A 24,048-nucleotide genomic window follows, 5' to 3' on the forward strand; every position below is an offset into this window, starting at 1 on the left:
AAAAATCGAAATCCAAACACGTAGTGCAACAAAAAAGTGCACACAACAAATGAGTAAAAAGACGACAACGACAACGAAAAACAATCGGATAGGTATAATGGATGCATGTATATGTGTAGTATAATGTGTAGAGTACATCCCTAGCTATTAACGTCCTTGGACTCGTGTAAAGTTTCATGTTGGGTTATTGAACCTCGAGTGTGATAGAAAAGCTCGTTAGCCTCGAAAAGTGCAGATATAATAAGTACACCCCTAGGATGTACATTGTACATACTCGTATATTGTATATACTAGGCAGAGGGGTTGGGGTTGGGGTTGGCAGGTCGAGCAATGGCAGCTCATCCTGTCCGGTTGTTAGGTCGATTTTGGCTCAAGAAATACATATGTAGGGTAGGTTAGTTATGGTCGTGACGATGACGGGGTAAAAGCTTAACAATCACCTACTGCTAACTTATAGTGTGTTTCTGTGTATATTGAAATTTTGTTATAAAAAGTTTTCATACACCTACACTAAAATTCTCTGTCTGTATTCGTTATTGGGTTTTTGGGACTGCCTCAACAAATTTGACGTAATATCATTGTTCGCACGGTTTATAAATATATGCAGCCATATGCGTGTCCCTATATATTCGATTCAAATACAGTGAAGCTGTGCAAAAGCTGTCGATGAGAAAGGAAATGAGTTTTTTTTTGTTGGTAATGTCATTGCCAAAATTTGGCTTTCTATGACATTTACGAGAGTGCATTTGATGTGTACCCATATGTGTTTGCATATCTATCTGTGCATCATCGTAGGAATGAAATATCTCAACGTGAATGAATTTTAAATTGTACAAGATTGAGTAATGAGTATAGATTTAGGTATAAGTTCAAAATTTTTAATCAACCGTTTTGAACTTATAACTGATATTATGATTTTAAATTCTTATTAAAATGGAAAGGAAAAAAAAGGCTGGGATGCGACCCGCACTGATAACTTCCTATCCCTTCTGTCAATTTTTCTTTCTTAAAACTTTACCAAAATATTCATAAAGTGTGAGAAATAATAATTAATAATTTGAAGTCAATACCTTTCTTAGTTCACTTAATACTTATATCGAAAAATATTTCTTATAAATGTGTTGTTGTTTTTGTAGGTTTTTCGTGTTTTGTTAAAAAAGTGAGCAGTTGAATTTTTCCAAGAAATCAATTTAAAATTAACAACAATATTTTGCATGTTATGAAATTGTTTGATTTCAAAATCTATTTTTGCTAACGATATTTTTAGTCGCATTTTTTGAGTTTGTATTTCTTATAAAAACAAATACAGAGTTATTTTTCTAAGAAAATTTAGAACAGAATAAAATTATTTTGAAGTCAACAGCTTCTTTTATGCACAAAATATCGGGAATCGAACATCCATTTTTTACCAATTTTTCGTACTATTTCTTGACGAATATCTTAAATTGCTGAAAAGATATTTGAGTCAAAAATAATTCATTTTCAGATATTGTACTTAGAAAAATCTAATCTGTAATTGCTTATATTAGAAATACATACCAAATTTTAAGAAATACTACTATAAGAACTAGTTTTCGACTTAAAGGATTTTGAAATCAAACTATTTCATCACCTGCAAAATATTGTTGGTAATTTTTAGTTAATATTTTCTTTAAGAAAAATTGAAAAATTTAATAAAAAACACAAAAATCTATACAAAAAACAACAAACAACTGATAAGAAATTGTTTTCCACTCAAGCAATGAGAACAAAGAAAGATATTGACTGCAAATTATTTAAAGTTTTTAGCGAGAATGACGGGATAGAAGTCTCAACCCAGCTTTTTTTTATTAATAGTTTTAAGTGGTGTTTTATTTATAGTTTAATTATTAATATTTGTTATTGTTTAATATTTATATTTAATTTTTATTTCAAAGTGAAGGTTTTATTGTAGTTTTTCCTTGACTGTTCTATTACGTGGTTATATTCACAACTGCTATCAATCATTGATCAGCACTGGAATTTCTAAAACAAAATTCTTTTCACAGATTTTGTTGCTAAATTCGTGTTGTACTCACAAGAAACATTGAATTCCTGCTACATTCTTAAAGCAAAAAAATATTGTAAATAACATGAAGTAGTATAAACCAAATCGCAGAATATTTGATTAGTTCAGCAACAGTGAAATAAATGGTTGTCCTTTCAGAAAAATCGAAAAATTCCACCTTACCAAATATGTAGTGTCATGGCTCCCCCAGTTCTTAAAGGTGCAAATGATTCTATGGGACCAATATTTTCTAATACTCGAAGTGTGGCGAGAGTTCATTAAGATCCCCACTATTATTCTGAAAAATTGTTCTTCCACCCTACCAAAACCACTCTTAAGCTTTTCCATCTATCCTATTCTACTGGGCTGGTTCCGAGTAGTTGAAAAACTCCATTTGTTCAGCCAATCCCAAAAAAAGGCGAATCTTCTTCTTTCACAAATTATCGAGCAATAGCACTAACGTCCCTTCTTTCCAAGGTCATAGAAACGCTGATTAATTATATCAGCTTTAGAAAAATCTTGAGGAACAGAAGTTTGTTAATGACCGGCAATACGACTTTCGTAGCAATAGGTCCACTGGTGATCTCATGGTTCATCTCACAGAACAGTGAAAGAAATCTTTACATCATTTTGGAAAAAATAAGATTATTGCACTTGATATTTCAAAGGCATTTGATATAAAGTCTGGCATCTTGCTCTTTTATTGAAAATGCGTGCTTTTGGTATTAGAATAGATTGGAAATTTTCTTTTAATTCTGAAACCGATAATAGAAATGCTTGTGTGTTCCAGGACTCCGTTTTGTCTCTCCGGCCCTTTTCCTCATTTTTATAAATGATCTCCTGTCTGTTACTTCTAATCGAATATATTGTTTCGATGACGATAGCACTCTCGGCTTTTCATATTTGTTTCCAGACTCACAACTCTCCTCTTCGGATGTGGAACTGCAACGTTAAAATATGATAAGCTCATTAAATTCCGACCTACACAGCATTGTACAATGGGGAATAAAAAACCGCATATAATTTAATGCTTCGAAAACCCAATGCTGTCTTGTATCTTTGCCACTATCCATGATTTGCACCTGCATCAACGAAACTGAAAATCTCGACATGCTAAGAATGTGCATCAGCAACCACCTTTTCTGGAGCGAAATGAGCCCAACTTCGGCCGTGCTATGAAGTACAGAGATTAATTTTTTAGCCGTACTACGTGAATGTAGAATGCCTTGCCACGCTCTATCTTTCCCTGTCATGCAATGTTCAGGAATTCAAAATCAATGTACACCGGCACCTCCTATCAAACCTTCCCTCTTTTCCTACTGCTAACACTGTGTCTTTGGCATATTAAAGGTATACAAAACCCTTTTAGTGTTCGCTAATTATAAAAAAAAAATAACATTTTAGTCTAGAAACTAAAGAAATTGTGCTTTTTATAGACCATCATCACTTATTCTAAGCCGTACAAACTATACTCAAACATTTTGAAAAACTATTCATCAATAGGCATGCATTTGTGTCAAATAAAGTTTGAAAAACAAAAATCATCTTCACTCATGAAAGAACCATCAAAAAAGTAGGACACTTCATAAGAAGTCAGACACTCATATACTCAGCCCACTAACTTATCGTTTTGAAATACATATGAACCGAAAACATCACAATTTCGAAACACACGAAATTATTTTGAAATTGCTTTATTTATTTATTTTTTTATTATGATGCTTGAAAATTTTGGGTCAGAAGTGTTGAATGAGTGGTCGTACTTTCTTATTTTGTGATGTTGAACTATATTATACTTATTAATGTGTAGCACGTCTAAAAACTCATTATTTCAATAGAACTTATTTAAACAAAGAAAACGTTGTATTCCAAAATGACAGCTAGATTTCATCCAGTAAAATAATAATTTTTCAATTTTATAATTTTAATCTACCAATTGTTACATTAAATTTGAAGTTACCACTTATTTGATATTTTGATTTTTTAATATATTTTTTGAAACAAAAAATACTGAAAATCGTTTTATAATATAAATGAAAATTCATATGTTTTTCCAGGAATCATGAATCGTTGATGTATACACTTAACGTATGCTAGTAAATTAAAACACATATCCGGCTTTTCTATTAAGCCTAGTATTACAGTAATCACAAATGAATACGGAATCAAATCAAAAATGGTAGTTAGTTTATTAAAAACAAATTGCAAAGATTTTGGGAGCAACAATGTTTTGTAGATTTTTTCTGAAATGCACGACGTTGTAGTAATAGTTCAGATCCCTTCAACTAATTAAAAGAAAAGGTTTTTGTCCTTAAACACATTTCTCAAACAATCGTTTCATGTCACTCGTCATAGTTAATTCCAACAGCAAATAAGGCTTAAAATGGTCTCTTATATTTACTATTTGACAATATTAAAAATGTACATATATATCACTATTTTCAGTGATTTTTTTTTTCAAAACAAAAATGCTACATGCTCAACAACTATTGTATTAAAATTCATAATATTTTGAAATATTATTATTATTGGCAGTTTTGAATCACATGCATCTAATCGTTTGATGTTAAATTTCCAGAAGATCGTATAAAAGCAGTTCATTTTAGGCCTTTTTATCTCAGTCAAATCAGATCATCAGATCACCTTTAATAGTTTAGCATTTTTTTTACTTTCGAGTCAACAGTTTTGCTCATAAATTTCATGCTACTGCCAAAGAAGTTCTAAGAAATAAAGAAAAGTTGCATGAATCTTGTAAAGGTAATGAAACAATTCTACACTCAAGGTCTTCAACAATCGATTGAGCCAACTGTACCGCGAAGCAGTTTGCAAGAGGAAAGGTGTCTCTTTAAGTTGCCCCAGCTGGCTGGTCCACTGGCGTTTAATGCTCAAGAGTTTTCTTGGAAGCATTAATATAAAGTGTTCTGCTATGGGGATTTCATAGATTTACTTTTTAATTGAGTATCTATATAATGGATGATGTGATTGGTAATATTGATGGCGGTAAGTGGGTGGTCGTCGATCTTAGTGGTGGATTTTCGACGACATTTTACAATAGAATAACGAGCATTTGGTTTGAATTTGTGTTGAACGTGATACATTTTTTTAATTAGGGTACATACGAGTACATTTATTATCCATTTATTAATAAACAAGTCCGGCGCGGGCGATCCTAAAGAAATTGAACTCAATTAGAAGAATTATAGTACGCATACACTCAAATGTGAATGATTCTTTTAGGGAACATTTGTTCCTATACTTTTACAAGAAATATCATCTTGCTTATATACATATATGTATATTGGCTTTGATATTTAAGGTTTTTGGTGAGTTCCTTGCGGCACGGTGGCGGCGGCGGTGAAAATGTCTGAACTGCAAATAATTTCTTTACAAATTTACTATATAGTATATATGTAAGTATTGTAATGGTCATCATTTTAAAATTTTATTAAATGTGTTGGCAACTGTTAATAGGAGTGTTTTAGTATTTCACTTAAAGGAATTACACTGGCTCGTATAACTATTGGATGCCATGGAATACAATATCAACCCTTCAAATATGGTGTCTTAATTGTCATAACTTACCAACGAGATTCATTTAGTATAGTAGCATAAAGGGCTGGGATGCGACCCACACTGATAACTTCATATCCCGTCTGTGGATAAGTCTTGCTTAAAAGGTTTATATGTTTACGTGTTTTGCTGAAAACCAATTCTTACTAATTTTACAACCAGCTTTTAGTAATGAGGTCTTAGAAGTTATAATACAGAAGGAGAAAATATATACAGCTCTCAATGGACTCAAGGATGGAAAGGCCGGTGAATCAGATAGAATACCTTCGCAGAATTCTATAAATATGGAACAGAGAATATGATAAACAAAATAATGGTAATCTACAATAACATTATGGATAGAATAATTTCTTTCTTAAATATATCCTTCAAAATATTTACATCAATTTTGCATAGTAGACTGAAAATGGGGAAAGACGGACACAAGCTATTGAAGGAACTTCAAGCTGGCTTCAGACAAGGATATTCCACCATTGATAACATCTTTGTACTACGAAGTATCGCTGACTTCTATTTGGAAAGAAACAAAAAGCTGTATGTTTTCTTCGTCGATTTTAAGGCAGCTCTCGATACGATTGACCGCAATGCATTGATGTATAAAGTGTTTGGATTAGGAATATCATACAAGTTCGGATGGGTACTTCAGACTCTTTATTTGGAAACAAAGGCTGCAGTTTGGGATATAGAAAAAATTCCGACATGGTTTGAAACAAAGACAAGTGTAAGGCAAGGTTGTTTGCTGAGTCCAAGCTTATTTCCACTCTTTATTGATGATATAACGGATTGTCTTCCAGGAGGAGTAGAATATGCTGGTATTCTCATCAAGGCTCTCCTTTTTCGGATGACACAGTGTTGTTTGCGTACTCACCAAAATCGCTACAACTCATGATTAATAAACTAGGTATCTACTGTAAAACCTGGAGATTAGTGGTTAGTCTTGAGAATTCGAACATAATGGTTTTTCGAAAAGGTGGAGGAAGAATAAGCAGTCATGAACGGTGGACTTCCAATAATGAAAGAATAGAGGTGGTTTAAGAATATAAATATCTTGGCATCACTGTAAACAATAAAAACAGCATTGAAAAATATCTTGCCGATAAATTGCAAAAAGCAAAATCAACTATGAATATTGCATGGAAAAACTTCTTCAGTAATATGCATATAGCTCACAGCAGTAAATACGAAGTATTTGAATCGTTAGTGGAGTTAACATTAATGTATGCAGCTCAAGTGTAGGGTAGCAAAAAATATGAAACTGTTGAAAAATTGCTCCGCTTTAATATAAAAAGGATATTTCGATTACCAACGCATGCACCAAACTACATGTTAATATTGGAAACAGGAATCTCTCCATTGTTTATTAAAACACTGAAATTGAATGACGACTACATATGTTAGGTCCTTCAGATGTCAAATGGGCTTCTCTTGAAAATAGCAGCACTGCAGGTGATACAGAGAAAATCAGGTTGGTTCAGAGAGTGGCAAGAGAAGGTGTAAATATGGCACCGGAAGACTATCTTAGGTGGAAACACCTTCTTTAATTGTTGCAGCAGGCGATCGATATAGACTGAGGTACAAATCCGAAGCAATTGGACAATTGGACTACAATCTTAATCAAAAGAATTACTTTCGAGATTACATAACAACGGATCAAATATCTATATGATATTTAGACTTAGGGCAGAATTGCTCGATCTAAATTTCATTTCTCATAGAGATGATTTACCTTTCATGTGCGAATTATACAATATGGGTGAGAGAGAAAACATTTTTCATTCCATGGGTAAATGGGTAGATCCCAGTGTTACGAGAAACAAAAGACATGTCTTTGGAAGCGATTTTTTATCGTAAGATCTGATAACTCATCATTTAAATGAAGTAGATGCTCCCTTGTTATATAAATAGTTTAAAATCACATTAGAATATAGAAACAGAATTATTAACGAACATTTTTAAAGATTGTTAAAAGACAAATACATATGTTTATATAATAAAAAATTGTCAATCAGGCAGACGGCAAACTGCCCTGCTATATATATGTATGTGTAATAGTTATATTTAACATTGAAAAAATAAATTTAAATCTAAATCCAAGTTTTAGCAATGGTTATTTATGAAATCGATTTTTTCGAAAAATGTTATCAGATTTCAAAAACGTTATTCATTATTATTATATATGATATGGGCGACTAAAAAGCTTCCCAAACGTACAAATTTACAATTTGACAAATCCGACCACTTACAATAACTTCCTATGGGAAGTTAAAACAAAAAAAACTGTTCTCACGGCAAATAATAGTAAATAAATAAAAGATACTTAATAATTATAAAAATCTCTCAGCATTAAAAATTGATTAGAATTTTAAATTTAAATATTCGTACAGCTGTGAGAATCTCACATTTGCTTTTTTATGTCTTCAGTAGCTTCACGAATTCCATCCCATATCTAAAAAAAACTTTAAACGCTTTCAATCGCAAGATCGTGATGGCTTACATACCTCATCGTAAAAGCAAGTTGGGGCTATTTCTTAAAATAGTTTTCAATTACTTTACTTTGTCAAAGTGCAATTTGACCAACTGCTAAAAATTGGCCCCTATTTTACTTTTGTAAAATGCAATAAGTTTTGAAAGTTGGTATTATTTCACGTTTCCTTATTTCACGAAACCAACTTTAAAAGCCTAAAGGTCTTCTTCCAAAAACACGGTGTAATGTTGTCTTTGTGGAATGCCTAATTAAAAAGTCAGACTAGAATTCGACAGCCATAGTTTTCGCCAACACATAAGCTCTGATCGAAATCAGAATATTGTTTTAAATAATGAAAATGATTAAAACTGAAAAATTGTAATAGAAACTTTAGCAAGTATACGATTACGAAATAAATAAGTTATCACCGAAAATGAAACACATTCATTATAAAAAAAAATATAAATAAATCATCATCATCATTAACAACAGGTGAGAAATTTTAATTATTGCCTTAATATACTTCCTTCGTTTAGTTGTGTATCTATATACCTACATATGTATACCTACGCAATGCTTGTTTTCTTTTGACAAAAATAAAATTTCCAATACGAAAGTTCTCAAATAAAAAATTTAAAAAAATCATAAGTGTGTTCTACAGCTGAGTAGTCACCAACCAAAAAATATCTGACCTACATTTGGGGTGGGTGAACAAAATAAAAATAAATAAATAAAAAACACTAGATAAGATTAATTTTTTATTGTAAACAAAAATAAACCTTAAACTTGGTAAGTATCCAGGGATATGTCGACATTGGATTGAGAGCAACGGAATAAAAGAAAATAAAAACAAATATCAACTAACACCATAAAAATTAAATTCCATACACAATGTGAATTCGTTCATGTGAAGGTATTTTTCGTGTATTTATAATATTTTTATATATTTTTCGTCGATGATTGCAACACCAGAAACGCACTTATTTAGAAGGCTGTGATGTTATTTATAAAGGAAGATGTTTATGTTTTTGAAATCGTATACCTGCTTCTCGAGAGTGCCCTAGATCTAGATTTAGGGAAACATTAGAAACCTAAGAATCTTTTTTGAAAAAAATGAAACGAAAAGTTGAAGAGAACTTTTGAAGTACACGATTTAGAGTGCGTATACATATTTGGGAAGTTGTTTTTAAAGTCAATTAAATATAGTTAATGTTTGGACAGGAAAACAAACAGTTTTTGATGCGCTCGAAACTTCTTATATTTTCGTGAACAGAGACTACTTCAGAAATCTAAAATCGCCTTAAGATACTGACAACTGTTTATCCGACAATATCTTTCGCTACAGAAATGCATTACGTGTGGTTATTTTTTAGAGATAAATAGCTGACCATGACTTTAAACCTTTAAAAGTTAAAATCGTGGCCAGGCACACTATAAGTGTTGTGTCTTTGTCCGTGCTTTAGTTTTAAAACTATGTTCTATGCAACTTTAGCTTCTATGAGTATGAACACAAAAAGTTAGAATAGTTTGTATCTTAGAGTGAATATATTTTATATTGTGTCTTATAACGCTGGCTGGTCGATAGTGATCATATTACATTGCTTGCATTATTATTACTTTGGCCATGAATCTATATTTTTAATTCCCCGAGCAACAGAAGTTAGCATAGAATGAGCCAAGAAGTGTTACTAAATTAAAACTTAAGCTTAGACAAAGCCCCGCGTGTAATCGATTGACTTTTGACGGTCTTTTCCTTTGTAACGTATATTTTTACTTTAAAAATTATGTGTAAATAAAAATATTAGTATTTCGGCCTGCACTGAAAGAAAAGAGCTTTCTCGATTTAAAGTGGTAGTTCCGATATGTGTGCGTTTGCTGTTAATAATTTTGATATGTGTGCGACTGTTGATATAGTACATATACGCAGGTATTAATGATATAGTTCACAAGCCCGAGTAGCGTTTTGTTTTTATTTAACAACACATTTGTTTGTTGATTGATAGAATAAGTGTCTGTCTAATATATATAGTTAAGGTTTGATACGTCTTGGTTTTGATTTTTTTTATAATTGTTAACTTCCCATAGGAAGTTATTGTAATGGGTCCGATTTGTAAAATTGGAAATTTTGACATTTATCGACGTTTCAAGGTCCATAGAGTCGAAATAAAAGATTTTTAGAAAGGTATCTGTCGTCCATAGCTCAAGAACCAGAAGAGATATCGACTTCAAATAAATGTTGTTATACAGATAAATGCAGAATGCGTGGTCCGTTTTTTTACCATAGAAGTTTTAAAAAAAAGTGAAATTATATCTCATGATCCAATAATACTAGAGACTTGAATTAAAATGAAAATTTTATATATTGTAACGTGATACAAAACAAGTACATTTTTGGAAAAAAGTCCAATTAACCGTTTCTTTAAAAAAAAAAAACTGAAACAAACAAACAAATTTTTTTCACCTGGAAAATTTATGACTAAAATATGATTTCATCTCCAAAACAATTTCGTGCGACGAAGAATGATGTTTTTGTCATCTGATAAAATTTTGAGCAAAATCTGACTGTCAGTTTTTTTTTTATAAAAAATAAAAACCCAGAAAAAATATTACTCAAAGTTGGTTTTACAAAAAAAAATTTATAAAAGTTTGTGACAATTGACTTTCGACTCAAATATCTTTTCAAAACTTTGAGATATTGTCTTTTAAAAATATATTGTTGTCAACATTCAGTAAAATTTTGAGAGAAATCTAATTGACAGTTTTTTTACGAAAAATTAAAAACCTTAAGAAAAATTAACAAAAATTAGTAAAAATTGTTTTTCGACGTAATTATCTCTTCAAAACTTTGAGACATTGGCTTTAAACTAATTTTATCTTATAAGAAATATTGTTCTCAACATTCGATAAAATTTTGAGAAAAATCGAATTGACAGTTTTTCTTAAAAGAAAATAAGAACCTTAAAAAAAATTTACTTTCGACTCAAACAGCTTTTCAAAAATTAAAAATATTGGCTTCAAACTTATTTTATTGCACAGAAAATGTTATTTTCGATATTCAATAAAATAAAACCTACAAAAAATAGTACGCGCATTTGGGAAATTTTGGGATGCAACCCACAATGATAACTTCCCATCCCGTCCGTCGATTTGTCTTGCTTAAAGCTTTAACAAAATTTTCATTACAATATTTTGTGTGAGGTAAATAATTTGAAAATTTTTTCTCCTTACACTTGAGTCTAAAATCATTTCTTATCAGTTTTTTGTTGTTTTGTAGGTTTTCGTGTATAATAACTAAAAATTACGAACAATATTTTGCATATGATGAAATAGTTTTATTTTAAAATCTATTTTTATTTTTAAGTAGAAAAACAATTTGTATCAATTTTAATAGCATTTCTTGCAAAAATTATCTTTCTTATATAAAGAAATACATATAAGATTTTCCTAAGAACAATATCTTATTTTTACAACAAAAAATGCAATAATTTCGAAGAAAATATTTGTATTTATTCCAGAGATATCTACGATCGAATATCAATTTTTATCAATTTCGCGAAAAATTGTTTCAAGGTTTAAATTTGTATGAAAAAAATGATTTTCGGATTTAAATAAATATTTTACTGAATTGTCTTCGTTTTCTATAAGATGAAATTAGTTTGAAGCCAGTATTTTTTTTTATTTGAGTCGAAAATCATTTTTTAATAACTTTTAATAATGTTTTTTTTTAGTTTAGTTTTTCTTTGTTGCATAGAATCATTTAGGAGATCAAGTCATTTTTGGGTCGTAAAATATTTGAGATGAGAATTATGTTTTTTATTTATTTTAGCAAAATGGACGGCAAAAAAAGCTTCACAGACATCTATCTAGAAACCTTTTTTTTAGACTCGAAGGTATTCAAAATGCTTCACCTTTTAAAGGTATGTCAAGCTTTTGGGCATTCCTTTTATGAATCAAATGAATGAAAGTAGTAAAATTATGTTCTCACCTAATGGAAATGAAGTAGAGTGCGAAATTAATTGCAGAAGAACAATGGGATCTTAGCTTATTTCAAATGTTAAATTAGTTCCCTCGCTAAAATAGAAAAAAAAATTAGCTAAGAAGTCAAGTATCTTTGAGCTTTGAATAAGTGCAGCATCCATCTCCACTTTTTGGAGACACTAAAGAATAAATTAAAAGGATCTGGGAACCATACCTGGAGCTTCCAACTTTCTCTCTATTTAATTTTTGTTTTTGTAAGTTAGTTCCTACTTTATTTTTTAAGTGTGTACTAATTTCTCACTTGGCATGGGCACCAAAAAGACATTGGGAAAGTGAATTTCAAGAACTAAGCGAAATGCTTAGTTTATCAAAACATTTTTTTAAGTGTGGTTTGATGATTCTAGGCTGCATTAAATTGTTCAATTTCACTTCCTCATTTTCGTACCTATACGTCTACTTTTTTTTATAAATTCAATGTCAAAATGAAACCCAATCGCAAACAAATTTATAGATATCTCTACTCATAGAATGTTTACTATTTTGATGTTTCTATCATTTTTTGTATCTGCTATCTGGAATTATTTTTACTCATAAATATTTATAAGCATTTAAAATAAAAAAAAGATGTTGTAGAAATGCACCGTTCAGTGCGTGACGTAATTGGCATAAAGGTAGATGTTGTAGCTTATAGGCTTCCCGTTCTTTATAAGTGTCATATATTTAAAAAACAAAAAACAAGGTAGCTATAATTATTATGCTAGTTTTTATTTAAAAGCTCAAATCAGGTATAGAGAAGTTACCTATAATGAAAGTCGGTTGTATCCTTGGACTTGGAATTGTATATACCGTTAATTGCTTTGCCTTGCATCGAATTAAAGAAGATCGGGGAAGGAAAGAATTTACCTACTCCTACTTAAGTGTGAAGTCGGATATTGGAAATAAAAATGCAAAACAATTATTCTGCATACTCTGAAACTTATGACAACCGTATAAATATGTACCTGTTGAAGTATACAAAAAGTGTTTAAAGAAAGATATTTGAATAATATAATTCCTAGATGTAAAATCTCGCCAATTCTTACTTAAGGGTCTTTTTTTTTCTGGGTATGCAAATGTTTTAAACTGAAAACTGATACTAGAAATTTTGGAACGTTTTAAGGTAATAACGAAGTTTTTGAATGTTAAATGTTGGAAAGCCAGAAACAAGCATATTACTTTGAAACTATCAGTTTTATTGGTAGAACGAGTTTATTACACCGATGTATAACTCGAAAACGGGTAGGCTGGTTTTTGTAATATTTAGTTTGCTGGATTTGAGTTAGTCGGAATAATGTAATAACTTTGTCGATATCGGTCGGATTGACGTGAGATAAAACTCATACACAATTATAGAAACATGTAGAAAATATTAAACATTTCAACAAAAATATAGAGAATAAAGTACAAAAATTGTTAAATTAATTGGTCTCAATCGTTTGTTAGTCATTTAAACCACAAAATTCCAAATCACAGAATGTGTGACAAATCTTGGAATATTTCATTACCACAAGTTTAGATTTTATTTATTTATTATTTTTTTTTTGATTTGTTTTAAGAAATCATGTATACATACTTGATCTTCCGGTGGTAGAAATAGCAAATGTCATGTGTAGTGTTTCAAATTGTTTCACTTAAGAGAATTAATCAAAAAATTTTGATTTTCACACTTATATCACATTTTTTTCAATGTTATGAAAGATAATTAAGAACTATTTAAATTAATAAATTTTTATTTGATTACGTTATAAATAAAACCATTAATTAAGTTAAGCAAAAAGTTATCACTTTATGTGTTTACTTGTAGGTGATACGAAGTTGAACGGGTCAGATAGTTTTGTATACAAAACAGTTAAAAACATCAATTACCAGCAAGTAAGAGTTATATTAAAGAATATTTTTTAAAGACGAAAAAACAGGTTAGGAGTATATTGCTGGCTCACTCAATGCAATGGACTACAGGGTGTGTGGTATCCCTTTTGGGCAAGGTTATTTATAGTGTTATAAAAAGATTTCACAAACAGTTTTGCTAAAAGATTTTGCAAAATGTACTATTTTAAAAATAAAGAAAAAAAAAAACAATTTATTTAATTTTAATTTATTATTTTAAAAATTAAAAAAAAAATGTATTAAACTTGAACAATCCTTATTTTTATTTCAGGGCAACTGGGTAATGACGCGAGCATTTCTTTTGCAGCGTTGGAATTCTCTCGTATAAAGTAAGTTGATTTTTTTAATACCTTGGACAATATCTAGGTTAGGTTAGGTTAGGTTATAGTGGCTGTCCAAGATAGAACGGACACACTTAGGCCAGTTCAATGGCCCATTGTGATACCACATGAATCTTGAGGCTTCCTCCTAAGCTCAATGGAACCAGTTAGAGTCTCTTACGAAACGTGAGAGGCTGATTATCCCGATATGATTTAGATCGTTTAGATCGTTAAAGAAGAATTCTCCTAGGTAATTCTTGCGTTTTCGAGCTAGAGCAGGGCATGTGCAGAGAAGATGAAGAACCGTTTCTTCCTCTTCCTCGTCCATACAGCTTCTGCAAAAGTCATTTGAGAATACGCCCAGTCTCATGGCGTGCTTTCCTATTAGACAGTGTCCGGTTATGACACCTATTATCGAGCTTATATGCGATCTGCTTAGAGAGAGCAAGCACCTTGAACGTTTTAAATCCAGTGTTGGCCAGATGTTTTTTGTGGCTTGACACGTGGTGATGTTGGTCCACCTGGTGCCTGCCCTCCTCACAGCGTCTTGCATTAGTAGCAGTTTACAAGTAGCGATTGGTATGCCAGTACTTGCCAAACGTGGTAGGATGGGTTGTACTGTACCGTTCCTGGCGAGTTCATCTGCCTTACAGTTACCTGGAATGTCTCTATGGCCCGGCACCCAGCAAAGGTGAATATTAAACTGTTGCGCCATCTCCATTAGAGATGATCGACAGTTATGGACTGTTATAGAGTTTGTAGAGACTGAGTCCAGAGATTTGATAGCGGCCTGGCTGTCGGAGAAAATACGGATATCAGATGTTGATATCACGTTTTCTTTGAGCCAAGACAAGACTTCCTTAATCGCCAAAAGTTCCGCCTGGAACACGCTACAATGATTGGGAAGGCGGAATGAGAGACTTAATTTCAGTCGTTCAGAGTACACACCACCACCAACCCCTTCTTTGGTCTTTGAGCCATCTGTGTAAAAGTGGATTGACTCATCCTCTAAGAATGTCCTATCCTCCCAAAAAGATCTGGTAGGTATAGAAATCTGGAAATTCCTATCGAATTGTAGTTGGGGGATGGTGTAGTCTGTGTGCTTTGGAATTGATTCTAAGTACCTTAGAATTACGGAGTGGCCAATGTTGTTGTTAGTCCACTGCGACGAAGCATTGAGGCGGATAGCAGAGCTTGCAGCTATTTGTTTACTAAATATGTCAAGAGGTGTAAGGTAGAGCAAGGTGTCCAGTGCCGCAGACGGGGTCGTGCGAAGCGATCCGCTTATACATAGGCAGGCTGAACGTTGAACTTTATTCAACTTATCCCTATTTATACCTTTCTCTAAAGCAGTCCACCATACTGCCACACCGTACGTTAAAATCGGTCTGATTACCGATGTGTATAGCCAATGCGTGATTCTGGGTTGTAAACCCCATTTATTACCAATAGCTTTTTTGCAAGAAAAGAGAGCTACAGTAGCTTTTTTGACTCTTTCCTGTACGTTGCGTTTCCAATTTAGTTTTTTGTCTAAGACAAGACCTAGGTATTTGGCCTCGTCTGAGAATTTTAATTGGATTCCTTTAATGTAAGGAGGGTTGACAAATGGAATTTTGTATCTCCTCGAAAATAAGACCAGATCGGTTTTGTGTGGGTTAACACCCAGTCCACACCGATCAGCCCAGAGTATTAGTCTGTCCAAGGCATTTTGTAAGAGTTCTTTTAGGATATTAAGATGCTTTCCTGAAACTGCTATAGCAACGTCGTCCGCATAGGCTATCACTCTGAAACCCTCCTCATCCAGACTAGCTAGGATTTCATTTACCACTAGGTTCCAGAGGAGAGGGGATAGAACACCACCTTGCGGTGTCCCTCTACTAACGAATCGTCTACTAGAAGAGTTGCCCAGTTTTGAATTAATTATTCTGCTAGTAAGCATTAAATGAATTAACTCCCGAATCGAACTCTCTACATTTAGAGATGTCAGTGCAGAAGTGATTGCAGATGTGTCCACGTTGTTAAAGGCACCTTCGATGTCAAGGAAAGCAACCATAGTGAACTCTTTATGATGGAGGGAATATTCGATGGTGCGTACTAAAGTGTGTAACGCTGTTTCCACCGATTTACCCTTACAGTAGGCATGTTGAGACGAAGACAGAAGTCTTGTATCGATACGTGCCCTTAAATGGATATCGATCAATCTTTCCAGGGTCTTAAGAAGGAATGATGATAGACTTATAGGTCGTAAATCTTTAGGATTAACTTGGGAGCATTTACCTGCTTTAGGTATAAAGACAACTTTAACTTCTCTCCATGCCGAGGGAACATGGACCAGGTAAAGACAGCTGGTAAAAATTGCCTCAAGGATTGGTGCAATTATATCAGAGGCTTTTTGTAATTCTGCTGGTATTATTCCATCTGGTCCTGCAGCTTTAAATGGTTTGAAGCTGTTGAGAGCCCATTGTAACTTATCCTTTGTGATCAGACCTTGTGGATATGTTGTATTTGAACTTGAACGTGCAAAGCTGTTGCAAGTTTCGGTAAGAGAACTACCAGGAAAGTGAGTGTCCAATAGTTGGTTCAGTGATTCATTACGTGAATTAGTCCAGGAGCCGTCTGCATTTTTCAAGCAGCTTGGCATAGCTGGATTAGTTGAAAGAATTTTCCGTAACCTAGAGGCTTCAGAAGTTTCTTCTATCATGCCACAGAAGGATCGCCAAGAAGATCGCTTGGATTTCCTTAGTGCCTTCTTGTAGATTCTTAGGGATTCTTTGTAGGAGTCCCAATGAGAGGCTAGTCTTGCAGCTTTGGCTCGGTTGAAAAGTTTCCTGCATTCCTTCCTGAGCGAGTCAAGCTCTGAGGCCCACCATTGTGGTTTCCTCTTTCCTCTTATGTGTATAAGTGGACAAGAAATTTCTAGCGATCTGTTCATAGCTGAGGTAAGGTCATTGACTTTGTTGTCAAGTTCGTTAGCGTTAGAGGAAGGACTAGATAGTCCAGGTTCTAGTAAACTCTGTAATAAGTTCCTGTATAAAGCCCAGTCAGTTTTCCGATAGTTTCGAAAAGTCAATGGACTCGGGTTATCATCCACATTTATATTGAACTGGATATATCTATGATCAGAGAACGAGTGTTCTTTGGATACTTTCCAGTCCAAGATCATATGGTGTATACTATCTGAGACAAGAGTTATGTCTAAGACTTCTTGTCGAGTTTTAGTTATGAAGGTTGGTTCATTACCAACATTACTTACTAAGAGGTTAGTACCAAGAATATAATCAAAAAGAGACTCACCTCTGTCGTTGATATTCGTACTGCCCCATACAGTATGATGAGCGTTAGCATCGCTCCAAATAATTAGGCGGATCCTTTGCCTTTCCGCTTCAGCGACGACTTTCTCCAGGGTTTTTCCAGGGAGAGGGCCAAGGTGGTCATGCCCAAGATACGCCGATACCAGCCAGAAACTTCCTTTGGTTGTTTCTAGCCTAGCTACGGTGGTATCTTTGTCACTGAAACGATGGAGTAAAAATACATTAATGCTACGTTTCACTAGTATGCAAGATCTAGGTTCACCTTTATCTGTCACACAAAGTGTGTAGTATCCAGGAGTCCTGAGTCCTCGAACAACGGATCCTGCAACCCATGGCTCTTGGATCAGGACAATATCTTCCCCGTTAGTCGCCAGACGGAGAAGAAGTGAGGCCGAGGCCTTTATGGAGTGTTGGAGATTAATCTGTACTAACTGCAGCATTTTGGCTACAATTAGGCAGATCAACCTCCACCACGGTTTTGTTTTGATCCTCTGTGTCTGAGGATGAACCCAAGAGTTCGTCCTCGCTCAGAAGGATCATGTTAAGGTCGTTCTCAGTCTCCATTAAGGATGGACTGTCCACGACTTTTGTAGAGGGTGCATTCGCGATTGGAGAGGACAAGAGTGCATCGTCACCCTCTGTTAGGAGAGAAGACGGCGTCCCAGGTGCACCAACCACTAGTTCACCTTCGGTAGTTTTTGGAGGCCCGCTTTCAGCGTTAACCTCATCTTTTTTATATATTCGAATTTTAATGGTTTCGAAACCATAGTTTATGGAGCCCTCGTTTAGGGCTAGAGGAGCCAAGGATTCTTTATTGAGTACCACAATGGCGCTCCTATAAAGACCCTTCACCTCCTCTAGCTTGGCTATTTTCCAGTTATGCGTCGGAAGGGACGGGTTACACACTTTGACCATCTCGAGAATGTCCTCGATACCAGCAGGTTCAATCGGTATCCAGATACGGGCTCTAGGTCTGCTGGGAATGTCTTCCACAGCGACAACCTCGAGCTTCGCACCTGGCCAAACTTCACCTAACCGGCTGACAGCAAGCTTGTAAAGGTCACAAGATCTCTGGTCGCCACAAACCATGAGTTTGACATGGCCTTGATGCCAACCCCCATCGCTTATGGAAGGAAGTGGTCCTGGAAGCTCTCTCAAAATGCTCAAAAAGCCACCCGAGAGCTTAACCTTGACCAACTGCCAACGATCAGCCGATATTGTGCCATCATCATCGCTCCTGTCAATGACCGCAACCACGACTTTGCCCTTCGCGACGTCACTGAAACTAGATTGTTTCCTGATGGGATTGAGGGGGGTGCTCGTGTTAAGCACCCGAGGCCGTTTTGGTGTCGGTGCGGCCCCCTCAAGAGATCTTTCTCTTTTGGACGTAGAGTCCTTATTGGATCTAGTTGTAGCAATTATGCTTTTGGCCCATTCGACGCTAGCGGTTTGCTGCGGTGTCTTTTCAGCCCCCGATGATGCACCAGAGGCCTTCAAGATTCTCGCCGCATGCCGCCTTTGTTTATAAAGACCTTTAGAGATTTTTCCATTTCTGGAAGTGTTCTCAGTAGTAGTGGTAGGGCCATTTTTCACAACCCTGCCACTACTGAAATTAGGTATCGCTACCTTTTTATTCTCGTTGCTACCAACAGCAGAGGAGGGTCCATGGTTAGCCACTACTCCCTTCTCTGTGTTGGCCGCAAGAGATACGACAACAGGCTTTGACACCAAGCTGCCGCCCGGTCCTGAAGTGATACCGGTCTCACATGTGTTTTTGTTTTTGTTGTTGGTTTTGTTCATTTTGGTCCCACGAGATGCGAAGAAAAGAGGTCCATCTGCACAGAGATTCGCATGTACAGATAAGGCTAGTTAATCCGGAGGTCGCCAGGTATCCGGATACTCCGTTAGAGACTGGGCTATTTTTGAATTGGGCCCCCAGCCAGGCTGATCATCGGCACGGGTCGTTTAACACCTTAGATCCAGCCCAATAATGATGAGAGGTGGTGGGGAGGAAGAGAAAGGGTGAGGAGTCAGTTGACGTTAATTCATCATTCTGACTTGTAAGGAAAGATTGGGATTCGGTAACAGCAATTCAGCTAGGTTACCTCGAGTGAGAAGGAGTATAGGAGATAGGATCGTTGCTAGCTTTTTCGCCATTACAAACGTGGGAGGTGGGATGGGAGTTGGTGACATAAGCGTAGGCCGGTATGCCTTGTTTATGTGGGAATGGATGATGATTTTGGGAAGGTAGAGGGATAAGAACGTCCTTTAGTTTCAGGACTCATCTGGAGAAAATTCTCGAGAATCATTGACCTTACTCAGCTTCTACAACTCGACAAGTTCGACGTTCAGAGGACAATATCTAATAAACACAAAAAATTAAAAATTAATAATTAAAATTAACTTGTTTCTTAATATGATACAAAAATTCAAACTTAACGATCGATATTTGTCAGGTTTTTGAAATTAATTAAAGTTAAAAGCAATTCAACATTGCCAAGATTTTTAAAAAATCTACAGTTTTCTTAAAGTATTAAAAAAGCTAAATTTTGTAGATACAGTATTCAGATAAAAAAAAGTGACGGTTTTCAAATGTTTTGTTTTAGTGTCGGCCCAACATAAATACTTAATAGATCTTCTTGATCTTATTGTTGATGAAATAAGTACAAACTTGTGTGTATCTGATATAACGACATCTTTTTCAACTTATCACTCAAATCATCTTTTTAAATAATTAAGGACATAGGACTATTAACGACATGAAGATGAAAGATTCTCTACAATTAGTCGACAGCGCTTGCCAATTTTCCTAACCAACCTTGAGCTGTCAGCTGTCACATTCCAATTCCAATAGGAAGTTATTGTAATGGGTCCGATTTGTCGAATTAAAAATGTTGACATTTCTCGACGTTTCAAGGTTCCTAGAGCCGAAATAAAAGAATTTTAGAAAGATGTATGTGCGTACGTTCGCCACGTTTTTTCTTCGTCCATAGCTTAAGAACAAGAAGAGATATCGAATTCAAATAAATGTAATTATTTAATTGATCCAACAGTTCGGTTTTCATAAAAAAATAAAATCTACAAAAAATAGTTCCTCTCAAATTAATATCATTCATCCAATTTGTAAAAAAATAAGAAATGCTACTAAAATTGGTAAAATTTTGTTTTCAACTAAAAATCTATTTAGCGAAACTATATTTTCAAACTTAACTATTTCTTTTTATGAAAAAAATTGTTGGTAATTTTAAAACTTTTAAAAATAATTCAAGTGACAACTTTTTTAACCCAACACGAAAACCTGCAAACTTTTAAGCAAGACAAATCGACAGACGGGATGGGAAGTTATAAGTGTGGGTCACATCCCCACCTCTTTTTATGTTTTTTTTATGGCGTAAAATTAAAATTTTGGTTGAATTATATGACACCCTTTATTATGAGGTTTCTTAAAGTTAAACTGACTTCAAAATTTTATTCTACTAGATGATGATCAACAAAAACAAAAAACGTTCAGTTTTGTAGAGCTATTTTTGATTTCCCATCATCTCACAATATGCAATTGACCTATTAAATTGCATAGCCAAGCCAACAATAAGCAATAACTTTACTCTTAACATTCCAGAAACATTCCTTTGATTGATTAAACCATTAACCCTTTTTTTAACTACTATACCTAATCTTTTTGCGCTAGCTTATTGATATGCATGAACAATGCAACTCACTTCCTCCCCCATTTTCTAATAGCAAATCTCAATGGCATTATGTGTTGTGTTGTGAGTTACTTGCACTTGCCCCTTGATTGTGATAAGCTTCGTGTGCCAAAAGGAGTCGCTTCGTTCATTAGGTCAATAACTTGAGCTCACAATAATTATATCAATGCAGCTCTGAGGGCCACACTACCACTGCTGCACAGTCCACATATACCTATTTAATGAATCACATAAGAGCAGTGTTGAGAACCAGTGAATTATTTTCTTTGATGTTTTCTTTGGGAACTGTCGGTCGTGTCCACATTTAGTATTAGATATTTATACATCGGCTGTAAGTCTTCCCCACTCCAACGCAATCCACCCGCACATATCTCCACCATCACAAGCTCACTGATACTACACAGCCTTTTATTCGTGTGTTATGCCACCTCTACTTTAAAGATACACAACCCGTGAGCGATGTAAGCACACGTGGTTGCCACTTTGTCATCGTTGTCATTATTAACCGAATTTGGCAATTACTATATCCCTATTTTATTGAACCAATTCAATCACTATCACTTATGCATTTATTTACATACATAATATTATGTGCATAATAGTTTACTGGTCAACAAAATTAAGTTTTTTCTGTTGCACAACCAAAAGAATACCTTTCAAAAAGACTAAGATGTCCATAATTCGAATCTAGCCCTACAATTTTTCTATCACAACAGTTTAAAATATGTATTTTTAAAAATGTTTAAAACAGTCACAAACGGGTTTTAACACATAAGTAAAAACTCAAAATATCTCTTAACAAAAAATTGAATGATGATTTTAAAAATACAAATCTTTCTCTATTAGATACTATATATTTTAAAAATTTCTAAGTTGTTGGGAACTCTCATTGGTTTTTCATTTTTATGAAATTTCGAGAAAAACTTGCATTGCATTTGATACTTAAAAATAGTTTAGATTAAATGTTCATGACAAGAACCAAACTTTTTTGTCTTTTTCTGTTGAAAACCATTTTAGCAAACATGGTTTAGCGTATATTTTAGATTTTTTAAGACAGGTGAAATCGAACAACTTTTGAAGTTTGTTTCGAATATTTTAATATGTGTAAATGTTTCAACTGAATATTGAAAAAGAGGCTACTTCTAATGATTTTCAAATTTTAAAAAGTGATATCTTAAAAACCTGACGTGATACATTAATTTTGAAGTCAGATTTAAATTAAGGCCGTTAAAAAAGTAAAGCTTGTCGACCAGTGTAATTGATACTCGATTAAAAAAGTACAAATGGTGTTTTTAAATAATCCCTAAAGTACTTCGAACTCTGTTCCCACTAGTGAAATGAAAACATACAAAATAGGTTAGAATATATTTTATAAATCCTTTGTATTTTTTAAACCAAAAAAAACAGAAGGAAACTCAGCAGCTTGTTTTTATTCTCATGGATTTTTAATATTTAAAAATCTGCTGAAATTATTTTGGAAATTGTTATTATATTTTATACATATATATACATTACATTATACATATTTTATGTATACTATCAAATATTGATACAAAAAAAAAACAAATAACTTTCAAGTGGCAACCATGGATGTAAGATGTGATGCATATTGGGAATGCAGCTTATTTCATTCGTATATGTAGTGGTTGTAGTTGTCGTTATTTTGAGAGAGTGTTGAAAACATTTTCTGGGTCAAACTCATACATTGGTCATTGGACTTTACCAAATACCTAAGTCTGCTTACAGCTTGAGCCGGCCGGGGTAAGAGAACAACAGGCAGAAGTTATAAGTGTTAGTGCCTAGCGTTAAATTTAGTTTGAGTAGGATTTTCATTCAGATTATGCGGTAACGTAGAATATTGTTGATAGTTTTGTCGATTTAGAAGCGAGTACAAGAAATTCATCATAATACGTACATTGCTTTGAAAAAGTAAGTTCTGCCCCTATATAACCATGACGCGAGAGCAACGTCATTTCTAAATATCCAAACTGAAGACAACGTCTCGTTTAAGCAATGATATCATTTTAGTTTTGTTTGTTAAAGATTATATTAAAATTACCATTCGTAGTAGAATGACAACCGACTGACATGACGTTTAATTTAATTTTATTCATTCAAAAATATTTGACAGAAAATATACAAAATATTGGTGGTTTTAAAGAAAGTGACATTGGTTAATGAGCCTATCTATGCTTAAAATCTTAAAAGGCTAGGTACAGTAAGTTTCCATTAAAAAAAATAATGTAAACTAGTAATTTGAGTCTTTTGATCAATATTACCTTATTTTTATGAAATTGAAGAGGTGGGTTATTTTTACGTTTTCCGACTAAAAATTAGTAATAAGAAGCTAATAACCTATGGTCTAATGTAGCCGAGTCTTCATTTTCAATATGTAATAAATTAAATGAATAAAATTACGATATATCTTGAAATTCTTCAAAAAAAAGAAACTGATACAATTAAAATTGTGTGCATTTGGAAAAAAATGAAAGATCACATTATTGCACATTACTAAATTTTGTAACTGCAATATAACTAAAGGTTTAAAGTTAAAATCAGTTAATTTTAATAATCACATTAAAAGAAAACAAGGAATATTTTGTTAAAATTCAAAAACTTACAATATTAAAAATCCTGAAGATTTTGGATGCATGACCCAGCTCCATTTCAGCTTTCTTGTTCAATATTTTCGGTTCTATTTTTTCTTTGACATGGTCGTATCTTCATATACTATGTATTCTGTTTC

General features: G+C 33.6%; 2 protein-coding genes across 2 annotated transcripts in view; both read left to right on the forward strand.

The window, feature by feature from the left end:
* Positions 1-24,048, forward strand: part of LOC129945343 (hormone receptor 4) — a 240,686-nt gene that overhangs the window by 178,922 nt on the left and 37,716 nt on the right. The window contains exon 5 of the mRNA XM_056055020.1: positions 14,236-14,293. The gene's annotated coding sequence lies outside the window, so the exon portion shown is untranslated. The remainder of the gene's footprint in view (positions 1-14,235; positions 14,294-24,048) is intronic.
* LOC129945106 (uncharacterized) lies at positions 6,003-6,485 on the forward strand. The gene has a single exon (XM_056054765.1). The coding sequence runs from the start codon at positions 6,003-6,005 to the stop codon at positions 6,483-6,485; it is 483 nt and encodes a 160-aa protein (XP_055910740.1).

The sequence above is a fragment of the Eupeodes corollae genome, chromosome 2, assembly GCF_945859685.1.
Source record: "Eupeodes corollae chromosome 2, idEupCoro1.1, whole genome shotgun sequence".
Taxonomy (NCBI): Eukaryota; Metazoa; Arthropoda; class Insecta; order Diptera; family Syrphidae; genus Eupeodes; species Eupeodes corollae.